The sequence below is a fragment of the Hyperolius riggenbachi genome, chromosome 6, assembly GCF_040937935.1.
Source record: "Hyperolius riggenbachi isolate aHypRig1 chromosome 6, aHypRig1.pri, whole genome shotgun sequence".
NCBI classification, from domain to species: domain Eukaryota; kingdom Metazoa; phylum Chordata; class Amphibia; order Anura; family Hyperoliidae; genus Hyperolius; species Hyperolius riggenbachi.
In genome coordinates, this window is record NC_090651.1 from 271844923 (window position 1) to 271858256 (window position 13334).

The 13334-nt window shown below is 42.7% G+C and overlaps 1 protein-coding gene across 1 annotated transcript in view; it reads left to right on the plus strand.

The window, feature by feature from the left end:
* The window catches only part of LOC137521506 (phosphatidylinositol 4-kinase type 2-beta-like), a 30627-nt gene that overhangs the window by 5476 nt on the left and 11817 nt on the right, over window positions 1–13334 (plus strand). The window contains exons 2-5 of the mRNA XM_068240853.1: window positions 2989–3140; window positions 8082–8282; window positions 8495–8626; window positions 8763–8916. Of these exons, the coding sequence (XP_068096954.1) occupies window positions 2989–3140; window positions 8082–8282; window positions 8495–8626; window positions 8763–8916 (639 nt within the window). The remainder of the gene's footprint in view (window positions 1–2988; window positions 3141–8081; window positions 8283–8494; window positions 8627–8762; window positions 8917–13334) is intronic.

The following is a 13334-nucleotide window of genomic DNA, read 5'->3' on the forward strand; positions in this document are numbered from 1 at the left end:
ACCAATCAGGATTGGGAATTCAGACATAAACAGCTCCAACCTTGTGTGCAGCCTTGGCGTACTAATCGATGGGGAATTGAGTTTCAGAAACCAAATTTCATCTGTAGTTAAATCTTCCTTCTTTCATCTGAAGAACATTGCAAAGATTGAACATCTGATTCCCCCAGAGGATCTTCCAACCCTAGTCCACGCCTTCATCACATCACGGCTGGACTACTGCAATGCCCTTTATGCTGGCCTCCCCAAAAAGGACCTGCGTCGCCTGCAATTAGTGCAGAATGCTGCTGCCAGATTGCTAACAAATCAGCCTCGCCACTGTCACATTACACCGATCCTTCGCTCACTGCACTGGCTACCAGTAGAATGGAGAATACTCTTCAAGATTGGACTGCTGACATTCAAATCCCTGCACAATCTGGGCCCTGGATACACGAAGGACTTGCTGAAGCTGCACCACACCTCTCACAACCTCAGATCAGCAAGTTCTATAAACTTGGTCACTCCCAGAGTGCACCTCAAAAAATTTGGAGACAGAGCCTTCTGTCATGCTGCCCCTACTCTTTGGAACTCCCTACCACACCCAGTAAAGACAGCACCATCCCTGGAGCTATTCAAATCCAGACTGAAAAGCCACCTGTTTAGCCTGGCATTTCCAGATTTATAAAATTCTTCCTCTGTACCGCGATGGTCGGAGCCATGCTTATGCGCTTTGAGTCCCACGGGAGAAAAGCGCTTTACAAATGTTAGTTGTTGTTGTTGTTTTTAAATGCGGACATGTTGGGACATTTTATTTAGCATGCACGCATAATATTTAAGTGAATACACAAACAACTAGTCCACTGCGCTCAAATCAAAAAGAACCATCCAGCACGATTCATGTGCACATCCACAAGAGTGCTGCTCCTGTCTTGCTTTTGGGAAATAAGTGATTGAACTGTAAAAAACAGAAAAAGAAAAAGAGAACAAGGAGCGCACTCTAGTGCATTAAAGTTTTTAATATGCCTCTTCTCAAAGCAAAAGAATAAAACGTACAATGTTCACAAAAATCAGCGCATATCACACCTATATAGTGTACATCACCGCTCCTTCAGATGTTTACACCGCCCTGCGCGTCTCCTCACTGTGGCCAAGAGTGCGGGGAACCGTCAAAATTCCAGCGCCGGCAGTGACAGGACAAACGGTGGAGTCTCGGCAGCTGCCCTGCGCCTATTGCGTCATATGACGTGGTTGGCGTGTGTATGTACTTGTCAGGTAAACAACCTGTTTGGTTGCTCATGTTGTTCAGTTGGTTGTGCATTAAGTTGGATGTGTGTATGAGCCTTTAGGTTCTGGAACCGGAAAGAAATGGATTCAAAACTGATCAGAATGCAGATCACACAATCTCTTGGAAACGTCTTCCTTACCTGTGTAGATAAGCCATAACATCTCTGCCTGTGCGTTGGTTTGAGGCGTAGCAGGCAACCCAACTGCCGTGATTTCGCTTGGATAATTCCAGCTGCCACAAAATTGTACGGGTTTGGGTCAACATTTTCCAGAAGAACAGGGCCAAATCCAATGAGCTTTTAGTGAGTTCAACAGCCATTGGTTGCTTTGCCTTGAATATGGTCTGAACCTCTTGCTTTGGCCCACTGAGCTGCTTTCATCATTGAAAGAAGTCCTGACCCTTCATCTCAGTAGGCTGGAAGAATTTATTAAGGGTAATCGGCAACTTCAATGAAATTTTGGAATGCACCTCCATACCTAAACTGGATACATAGGACTGGAATGTCAACAAATTCCTTGACACACTCAATATTGACCACTAGCTGCACCTGGGTGCCACCATCAAATGTAGACTCCACAGGCTAAGGCTTGAGATTCAGACTGGCTTTAAAGTGGATCCGAGATAAACTTTTACTCATTGCATAATTGTGTTCCTTTTGATATAGTTTATAGGGAATTCCTCAAGCCAAATACTTTTGTTTTGTTTTAAAACACTAATTCCCTATAAACTAAACAAGCCTCGCCCACAGCTTTTCACAGTGCCTTGGCATTTTCAGGCAGAAGCAAGAGCTTATAGGAGCTCAGTCTGGGCAGGTGGAGGAGGAGGTTACTAGCCATTGATTTCAGAGGCCGAGGGGAGGAGGAGAGGGAACTGAATTTACTCACAGGTAAGCTGATAGCATCTCAAGCTCTCAGCCTGTGACAATGTGACTAAAGGTGCCCATACACTCGTCAGATTGGCAGCAGATAGATAAGAAATGCATCTGATGATCTATCTGATGCGTTTTTAGAACATTTTTTTACCAGGATAGAATTCCAATAGATTTCATTTTGAAATCTATTGAAATTCGATCTGATAGCATTTTTTTCCCATCAGATTTCCATTAAGGCCAATGCAAACTGATAAGCAATCTCATCAGATCGACCTAAATTTTCCACCCTGCCAGTTCGATGGAAATCCATCGAAATTGGCCATCGATCGGTCGATTGGCCAACTGATTTGCAAATGATCGATCGGTCGGCCAGAAAATCGGCTGAGTGTATGGGCCCCTTAACAGAACATGGCTGCCCTCATTGTATCACAGGACTAAATATTCATACACTGTTGAAGCTGTTTGCAGATATGTTGTGTAAACTATCTAAACATTAGACAAGTTACTTGTTATAGTTAGTTTTTCAAAAAGGATCTGCTTTAAGTTTATTTGAGCATATCAATGACAAAATGAAGTTCTCGAACTGAGCCGGCATTTTATCCCCTTAGAAAATCAACATACGGCTGCTGTGCTAGCAGGATGGGGTTTGGTGCCCCCATTGACAAAGTTGTTCTTTTCCTTCTTTCTGTCTTCTAAGACTAACTGTACTGGGTACCAGGCATTCGACCCAGACCAAACTGTGTTTTAGTGCTGCATCAGTTTGGCTGGTAGTAACGTGTTGTATGCTTTCATGGTGGCTATTGGAATGCTGCTTTACAAATTCTAAGTGGTGTTTTTTTTTGTTTTGTTTTAGGTCATGGCACTGAAGATTTAAATATAATTCTGGATGATACTGAATTTGCTTCAATTATCCAGATATCAGAACAAGCGATAGAAGCTGGTGTCTTCCCAGAAAGAATATCACAAGGCTCTAGTGGAAGCTATTTTGTTAAAGATCCAAAGGGGGTGAGAAATCCGATTGTGTATTAATGTCTTGCAATGATGCCTGATATAGTTTTAGGTTAAACTGTTTTTTTTTTTTTTTTGTTTTTTTTTGTGAAATTTTCCTTCATAATTATTGTATATAATTTCTTTCTGTCATGTTTGATTGTTGAAGGAAGTTTAAAGTGTACCTGTGAGCTTTAAAATTGCAAAAGCTAGAGGCTTGCCTTAGTAGAGGGAAGCTCCTGGGTAATCCAGAGGCTTTCCCTGTCCCCATTGAGACTGTCTGAATCTATTTGACAAGGGTTTGCAGAATACGTTCACGCAGCTGTACTCTTGTGCAGGTGCACAGACAATCCACGCCTGTGTAGTAGCACAGAGCCACTCTTGCACACGAACACTTCCATTCCAGCGAAGGAGATTTGGGGGCCACCATAGGCCGTAATAGGAATTACGGCGATAGTGGCACACAGTGAGTAACTTCAGTGCCGTCAGAAGAGCTAAAGTTACTTATAAAAAAAATATAATTCGGCCTCCAGCAATTGCTGGAAGCATAATTATTTCATTCCCCACCACCCCTGGAGGGGGAATAGTATTTAACGTCGCCGGGAACTCCTGCAGGAGCAGGATAAGCTATACCGCCTGTGTGCTGCACCCAAGTCTCCCAGCAGCGATTCCTCTAGTACACTCTTGCACAACCTTTATTCCATCACGCATGAGCTGCTCCATGCTACTGCACAGGCCTTTCAGTGCGGCTCCGTTTATACATGGATGAGAGTGTGGCCGTGAAGAAGTAGAGGGTGGGCTGCAGGAGGATTGGAGAAGCTTGTGGGTCATCTAGTGCTTTCCCTCTCCTGAGGTAAGTATCTAGCTTTAGCTTTTTTTCCTCACAGGTTTACTTTTTAAACAGGGATTTCAGCCTAAACAAACATCCTGTCATTACATTAGTTATGTCAATTTAAATGGATAGTATAATCTCTTACCCACCCTGTCTAAAAGAACAGGAAAATGTTTGTGATTTCATGGTGGCAGCCATCTTTTTGGTTGAAAGCAGGTGACAGGGAGCATGAGACACAGTTCCAACTGTCCTGTGTCCTGATCATCCCTCCCAGTTGCTAAGCAACCAGAACATAATCATCAGAAATCCCATCATACTGCACAGCATCAGGGGAAAAATGCCTGGGCAGTTTTCTTTGATGGGGCGGAGCTTAGCTTCTGTGCAGCTAAAAATTAGACTTCGGTAAGAAAAACAAAGTTCTGAAGCTGTGAAACTGTTAAACACCAAGCCTTTTCAGTGCTGTTGAGTAGATTTTTAGTCTGGAGGTTCACTTTAAGTTTTATTGTTCTGATGATGTGTACACTCTGGTCAGAATTGTAGATCTTGTGCTCCAGCAGCAGATTACGGGTCCAACTTCCAGTCTGATAAAGCAAACACAGGCTATAATAGTTTTTTTTTGTTTTGTTTTTTTTTTGTTTTGTTTTCTACAGTTGGGTTGCATAAAAGATTATTGTGTGTGAGTTGAAGGGTTCAATTACATTGGGAGGTTGGGCCTGGGTTCTCCTGTGGAGTCTTTTCCATTAAATTGCTGTATAGTGCAACCAAACTGTAACATTAGTAACTGCAAGAGTGCTAGCAGTTGAGATGCTGTGAAGTGGATGAGCACTTGCTGTAATGTGGCAGGTGACTGCTGGCCATTATAATGGACAAGTGCCATGCAACTGCTAGTTCTAAACTTCTCCAGTTTCCAGCAAACACCTAGCTGTGCCATGAGAGTGGTTGGTAGGCAGACAATTCACTGCGGACAACCATTTGAATAAAGCCATAAGCAGAACGCCAAATAATAAAATAAATCAAACCTGTAGGAAGAAGAGCTGGTTCTCCCATCCCCAGAAGGCTCCCTTCTAATATTAGTCCTCTTCTTGTCTTCCAGGACTGTCCCCTTTAGTGGTAAAGCCTTCTGAGCTCTGGATTCAAAATCGCTAACATATTGCCTTAAAGCCTTATGCTTTGTGCCCCATCTACACGTTACAATTCCAAGTGTGATCAATCGAATTTGATTGGATCGATAAAGTCCTATCGATAGTGTGATCGATTTTGCATGTCAGATTTAATTGATCCAATCGAATTTGATCCAATTGAGATCGATCGCACGTTGAATTGTAATGTGTAGATGGGGCTGAACTCTGTGGGGCAGCTTTAATAGGGCTGCCATTTAGTTAGATGCGATAAGGGCAGTTGGACATCACTAAATGGAGACTCTCAGAACAAGCTTCACCACTGGGACTGGTGTCAGTATTAGGACTGAAGGTGAGGCGGTAGATCCACAGGTTGGGTTTTTTTTTTTTTTCCAGTTATTTCTTAGAGATGGGTTTATGGCCACTTTCACACTAACAAATATGGACGTTTGCTGCTATACATTTTTTTTTTTTTTTTTTTTTTTTTTCCTTTTTCCCATACTACAAAAATGAAGGCTAAGGTTGCCATTCAGCATGGTGATTATAAATGTATGTTGTTCATAGGCTAACTTGTTTGGACATATTTCCCAGGCGACTGGAGCACCACTCCCATTGAGGTTCAATTTAGTAGATTCTCTAGCCCCTATATCTTGCACATATGGCATATAAATTTCAGTGAAATATAACGTCAAAGGGCCTATCAGTAATAAACCGTAAAAACGATATACATATGTTGTACTTCCAATAGCCTGTCGGAATATCAAGTCCTAAAAGCTTGTGTTTATCCAGATGTTATGCTGATTTCATACAAGAATGAATAGTTCTCTAAAATGACATTGAGTTCTGCCTTACTAATCTCCTATGAGTCCTGTGCTCAGTCTCTTATTAGGAGTCAGGAACTTTGACCTTAGCAGTGGTCAGACAATGCAGCTTTTTAAATACTGCATTCTTTTAGGATGAGTTGCCCCCTAAGAGCCAAATTTATTTAGCCTTACCAGGGATGGAGTAACATGGAGAACCAAACGGCTTGTACACACTTCCAACTTGAGACATTACTTTCAGGTGCTTTTGAAACGTGTTGTCGTCTGATGGCAACAGAGTGGGTCATGGCAATCAGACATGCGGTAAAACAATTTCTAAGGGCCTGTTCAGACTATGCGCGTTCCTAGACGTTTTCAGGGAACACGTACGGGTACCAAAAACGCATAGGAACGGCTCCTAATGCTTTTGAATGGGCTAGTTCACATGTATGCGTATGAGACGCATACGTTTCTCATCCGCATTGCTGCACGCAGTTCTGTGCGTCACGCATAGAAACGGACGCAATGAAAGTCTATGGACGCGTATCAAAAACGCGCACTATTGCGTTTTTAGCGTCCGTTTTCCTCTGCGGTTCCCATAATTCTTTTTTTTTTTTTTCCCCTGGCTCATGTGTGTGCAAAACGCAATAGAATACGCATTAGAACGCAAGAAAAACGCATGCGTTTTTCAACTTGCGTTTCTTTGATTTTAAACGCATTCTTCATACGCAGATAGTCTGAACAGGCCCTAACAGCCATTTCCAGCTGTGGTTTGATCCTGTTGATTTCCGCCCTTCTTTGAAGTTAGAATTCATGTGGGTAAATGATTTTGCCAACAGGAAGCTGATGACTATATTTCTTACCCGGCATGCATCAGTTGAGAGGGTGAAGTTCTCTCCTAGTATGCGTCTTACTTCTCAGCTCCCTGTGGGCATAATTATGTTACCATAAAAATGTAATTTTTAATTATGTGCTACTGTGAGTGCACGATGTGTATTTTAGACGGCAGTATAGGTAGTTTGCTTTTTAATGGCTTGAAGTTCAAGTTTCATCCTGGGTTCACTTAGCAGTGTAATGATTTTTTACATAAGTAAAAAGTTCCTCAATACTTTCATTTGTATATGGTGAGGGAAGGAACAGCGCTACTTAAAAACAGATTGCATCCTTATGACTACCTGCTTGAGGGCCCATTTCCACTATCGTGAATTCGCATGCGGTTTTCGCATGCAAATTTGCATAGCAATACAAGTGATTGGGACTGTTTCCACTTGTCAGGATTCCTTTGCGTTTTTCTGTGCAGAAAATAATCGCATGGCAGAGCCATCCGAATTCGCATACCGCTATGCTAATCGCATACAATGTATTTAATAGGAAATTCGCATGAGGTTTGGGTATGCGAATTTTCATGCGAATTCGCATAGAAACAATGGAAAAGCACACTAGCACTGCCATGGTTAAATTCACATACATCGTCATCCATGCGAATTCGCATGGAAATTCGCATAGTCCCACATGCGAAATTCGCATCCGCATGCAAATTTTTACTGCGACGATTTGCACCACGCAAGTGGAAATGCAGCCTGAGAGTGCAAGCCCCACTAGTGGGATAAAATACACACCCAGCATTCAAATAAAATGCACCTGTCTACCATTGGAGGATGTTGGTTTCCGTAATAGCTTGCATGCAACTTATTAAGTACTCGTCCCTCCCACTGCGAAGAAGTCATCCCCTATGGGAGGGGCCCTAACACTAACTAATCCTAAATTATGCATATGCATAGCCTGGGTGCGCTACCAAGTAAAAAATCAAAATTGCGCAAAGGTGGATAAGCGCACCACCAGGCCTCCTCCGAATGGCCACCAATCAGAGGTGCGCTGAGCCCCCCCCCCCCCCAGAAACTACAAATGCACCTTGAAACCAAACGGAAGCTCTGCATAAACCTCAATGAGCAATGCTATTAAATGGGTGCAGCTGACCAAAAATACTTCCTCAATACTTTAACCACCTGGCCAGATAACCACATCTATCGCTAAATTAATGGGCTGTGGATATACAATTTATGTTGTGATGCAAAGCTTGGATAGTTATAAATAAAGTTAGAAACAATAAAACAAATGGTAGAAAACTAGTGATGTCTCCTGAATGTTTGTTTGAGAAATAACCAGTCAACTTGTACTGAATATTTTTTTTTTTTCTTTCTATATACAGAAAATAATCGGTGTATTCAAACCAAAATCAGAAGAGCCTTATGGCCACCTTAACCCGAAATGGACAAAGTATTTTCATAAGGTTTGCTGTCCTTGCTGCTTTGGGCGTGGCTGCCTTGTTCCAAATCAGGGATATTTATCTGAAGCTGGAGCATATTTAGTGGATGAAAGGCTTGGCTTAGGTGTTGTACCTAAAACAAAGGTAAAATCTAGATTTTATAAGTACCTGAGCTTTTACATGATTGAATGGAAATATTACGATCATTTCTTGATAAATGTGGCAACAACCCTGTGATTGTAAATATGACTTCCAGAGTGTTGTATCGACCGTGTGTGGCTTTCATAATATAGTTTTGATAATGTGGCAATTTAAACTGTTGTTTGTAAGTTGAGCTGCTTGTATTTCATTTAAAGGTGGTCTGGCTTGTCAGTGAAACTTTCAACTATAGTGCAATAGACCGTGCAAAGTCAAGAGGGAAGAAATATGCCTTAGAAAAAGTGCCAACAGTAGGTCGAAAATTTCACCGCATAGGTTTACCTCCTAAGGTGAGTGCTGCTTTTTGGTTTTTCATTTTTTTTAATTTGTTAAAAGTACCACTGCTGTGAAAATTTTAAATTCATGTGTATGCTTATGTATCATAAATTACTTTTTAACATGTCTATACCCCCACCCCCTCCCAAGGTTGGTTCATTCCAGCTTTTTGTTGATGGATATAAGGAGGCAGATTTCTGGCTTAGAAGATTTGAAACAGAACCTCCGCCTGAGAACACCAGAAAGCAGCTCCAGTCTCAGTTTGAGAGGCTTGTCATTTTAGACTATGTCATTAGGAATACTGGTGAGTTCTGTTCATTTTCATAGCCCACCGATTGTTTGTCCAGAGGTTTACACAAATTAAAGTGTATCACTAGTCACAGAAATCAGAATCAGTGTTGATCTCCATGTCTCCAGGCTAGAAACCAGATTGTTTTTCACAAATAAGGTTCAGGACTAAAACCCAAATTGGGAAGGTGATGCATATTCTATTTACTTATGTTCCAAGTTCTCTTGCCCCCTTTTTCCCCGTTCATCATAGAAACCAGATGCCCACTGATAATACAAATCTAGAAATATACAGGGCTGTGGAGTCAGAGCAATTTTGGGTACCTGGAGGGGAGGGGGGGGTTTGGGATTGGAAATGCTCCGACTCCTAATGAATTTAAACTGTAATTAAAATAGAAAATATGCTAAAATGTTCTATTTCTCAGATAATAGTCTTATAGTCTCATAAATAAATTATATACACAGTAATAGCTGTGCTTAATCCACAAAAATGAAAAATGAAATATCTATCTTAATCTATGCTGTAAGAATGAAGCCTGATGTGTAGCTGTGTCACTAATAGAGATGGTTTATGCAAATGTATGCACTCCCTTTGCTCATGAAGTCAAATAATTTGTGATGTTAAAATTTTGGTTTGGTGACTACAAATTAAAGGGTACCTGAGACAGATGAAGAGTCCCAGTAATTCAGCGAGTCAGCGCAGTCCGGCCGTGTGTCGCTTCCACAGCCAGTAACACTTTGCACCTATGCAATAGTGCTGCACAGGTGTAGTACACTCCCAGTGGTGGAGTGTGTGCATGCCCACTACTACCTGACTGGCTCAAGTACCTGGACCCATAGCAGAAGATCCAGGTGGTGGAGGACAGCGCGGGACTGATTAGCCTGAAGGCGGCTGGAAGAAGCCCTGTGAATGTATAAAACTTTAATTTCATCTGTCTCAGGTATACTTTGTTACACAGTAGTACTATACTCTACATATGCACTCCCCACAGAGCTGCAGGGAATCCACTAAGAATGTTGTGCACATTGAACAGAGGTGTTGTCTATCACCCATAAACCTGGTTCAGATTGTACATGAGGAATGTACAATAGAGGAAGAATAGCCTCATTCTCCTGCAGAGTACCTGCACATCACTCTTACCTGTACCCACAGTTCTATTGCTTAGGGCCTGATCCATGTTCAGATTGTGCATGAAGAATGTGTGTCCTACAAGTACTCTTACCAAGGACTAGTTTTAGTCTATGACTAAAAGTATTAGAGGCGGGGGCGTGGCCGGAATGAGGATGTGAGCGGCAGCATCTCTCGGAGCTCCTCTGCACACGGGCTACATTAATCGGCCAAATACACCTTGCCAGACACATATGAGCCTCCTTGGGTACTTGTACTCTCCCCCTACTCCTCCTGCACTTGGGGAACCCGTTTTCTGCTGCCAAAATGCCGCCTAAAAAGAACGACAAGCCGGAGAAGACTGTAGGCCCGCTCGACAAGTACCGCCGTACAGACCAAGATGGCGCCGGCTCCTTAGGAGATGACGCACCATCACATGCTCCAGATACGCTCCACTCGGCAGAAGCCCAAACTATCCTGGAAGCCATCTCCGCCCTCCGAGCATCCCTCACTGAAACTTTCACCATTCAAATAGAGGAGGTGAAGGCAGACTTCCAGCTTCTATGCCAAGATGTGCGAGCGGTGCGGGAGCGAGTCACAGCAGCGGAGGCCCGCATATCCCAGCTAGAAGACGACATCCGTCCGCTTTCCACCGATATGAAAACTATGCAAACACAGCTTAAAGGGGAACTGAAGAGAGAGGTATATGGAGGCTGTCATGTTTATTTCCTTTTAATCAATACCAGTTGCCTGGCAGCCCTGCTGGTCTATTTCTCTGCAGTAGTATCTGATTAAAACCAGAAACAAGCATGCAGCTAGTCTTGTCAGATCAGACTTATAAGTCTAAACCACTGAAACACCTGATCTGCTGCATGCTTGTTCAGGGGCTATGGCTAATAGTATTAGAGGAAGAGGATCAGCAGGGCTGCCAGGCAACTGGTATTGTCTAAAAGGAAACAAACATGACAGCCTCCATATACCTCTCTCTTCAGTTCCCCTTTAAGGCTGTTGTCACCCGGCAAGAAGATATGGCGAATCGGCTACGGAGATGCATCATCCGGCTGGTAGGCCTACCCGAAAAGGCGGAGGGTGATGACCCGGTCTCTTTCCTTGAAGAATTGCTCACTCAGCACTTCGGCCGTGAGGTCTTTACACAAGCCTTCTCCGTGGAACGAGCGCACCGCATCCCAGCAAAGCCTCATCCTCCCAGGGCCCCGCCACGCACCTTTTTATCGATAAGCTGCTCAACTATAAAGACTGGGACACGGTACTCCGCCTGTCTAGGGATAAAGGTAACCTGAACTTTGATAACACTTCCATTTTGATTTATCCGGACTTTGGCGTGGAAACGCAAAAACTCAGGGCCCGGTTCCAAGATGCCAAGCGTAAGCTTAAGCAGCATGGCTTGGTGTACGCCATGCTTTTTCCAGCTCGTTTGCGGGTGGTTGCCGACGGCAAGACTTATTTTTTTGAATCCCCCTCAGAGGTCTTCTCCTGGTTGGAAACTCATTATACCAAGAATGACTCCCACACAGGAAGGCTAAACTGATAATCCTAGGTTTATTTTTATTCGTTACCTACATTTAAACTGCAGAAGCCTTCCCCTATGCTATACACGTTCTTTCCCCCCCCCCCTCTTTTTCCTTAAAATTGCAAGTATTTTACTCTTGCATGGGCATAACTCCTTTCGCCCTGTGTAGAAGCGTGCAAGGTCATATGTGACACCTGCTCACCAGATGTCACACCCTCAAGTAGCTGCCATATGCATAAAGCACTGGTCAGTAACAACCTACATGGAGTTATTCCGTGACTGCCTCCTTTATTGTAGCTACCTTGAACTGTGTTGTGTTATGGGTAAATGCTCAGACCCTACGTTTAGGGCCATGAGCTGGGTGTTATTTTTTTGTTAACCCTTACTATTATTTTTCCTGTCCCGCCAGGCCACTATTACCGTTAACCCGCTTTATCTGTACTTACTACTGATATGTGTTAATTAACCTGTATAATGAGTGCACTCTCTAGATCTTCAAATGACTCTGTGTCCTTTCTAACTTGGAATGTGAGGGGTTTAAGAGATAAGGTTAAGAGAACGGTTGTCTTAGAGTTTCCGCGTAAGAAGTCGGTTGATATTATTGCTCTGCAGGAGACACATCTGGATGGAGATTTACCTAAAGCCCTTCGCCGCTTTTGGATAGGGTGGGATTATCACTCAGTCCATTCATCTCACTCCAGAGGTGTCTCCTTACTCATATCGAAACGCACTCACTTTCAATTTATTAGTAATGTTATAGACCCTGAAGGTCAGTACATTTTTTTTTCTGCATTGTTTACTTTACAATATCCCAACTTTGCTAATAGTATTGTATATACCGCCACCCTTTTCTTTCTCGATTATTAAGGTGGCTCTGGACTATATATCCCAATACCCTCATCTGTCTTCAATCTGGCTCGGATTTTAACTACATTCTATTTCCTAGACTTGATAAAATCCCCCAGCCAGCTGTTTCACAAATCTCCATTAGAGATACTAAACTATATAAAATATTTCAGGATGTTGCCATCTTTGATACCTGGTCCACTCTCTATCCTGGGGTCCCTGCTGTGTCGTGCTATTCTGCTTCGTATAAGACCCTCTTCAGGCTGGACTACATTTTTTCCACTAGAAGCCTGATTCCTAGTTTAACCAAGGCCTATTTTTTGCCATCCTTGCTCTCGGATCACTCCCCATACGTAGCTCACTTTACATGGCATTCCTCATACCAGTCCCCCACGTGGAAACTGAGCCCATTCTGGATCACTAAGATCACGGAATCAGTTCAAATCCCCACTACACTCACTTTTTTTGAAATCCAGGCCCAATCTACTACATTTCCGATAATTTGGGAGACTTTTAAGCTCTTTGTCAGACGATATCGTCTGAAATTAAACGTATTAAAATAGAAACCGCTCAAACAGAGCAAAAACTTTCCTTAGATTTAGAGCAAGCCATAAATGAATTATCCTCTAATCCAACTGAGCACTCCCAGAGAAACCACAGAATTAAACTAAATATATGAACCATTCCTTACTGGCAAGGCGCATAGGAAAATTCTATTTACTAAGCAAAGGGTATATGAATTAGAACAATGTGGCTCTCTTTTGGCAAAAATATCCAAAGAGCAAACCTCCCCTCCAATCCTAATTCGTATTGCAGATCCCAATGGAACTATTCTAACCTCGCCCCCTGAAATCCTAGAAAGGTTCACCCAGTTCTATACAGACCTTTACGCTAAATCCACATCTAAATCACCTTGCAAAATTGCAGAGTATGTGGAGGAAATGCCACT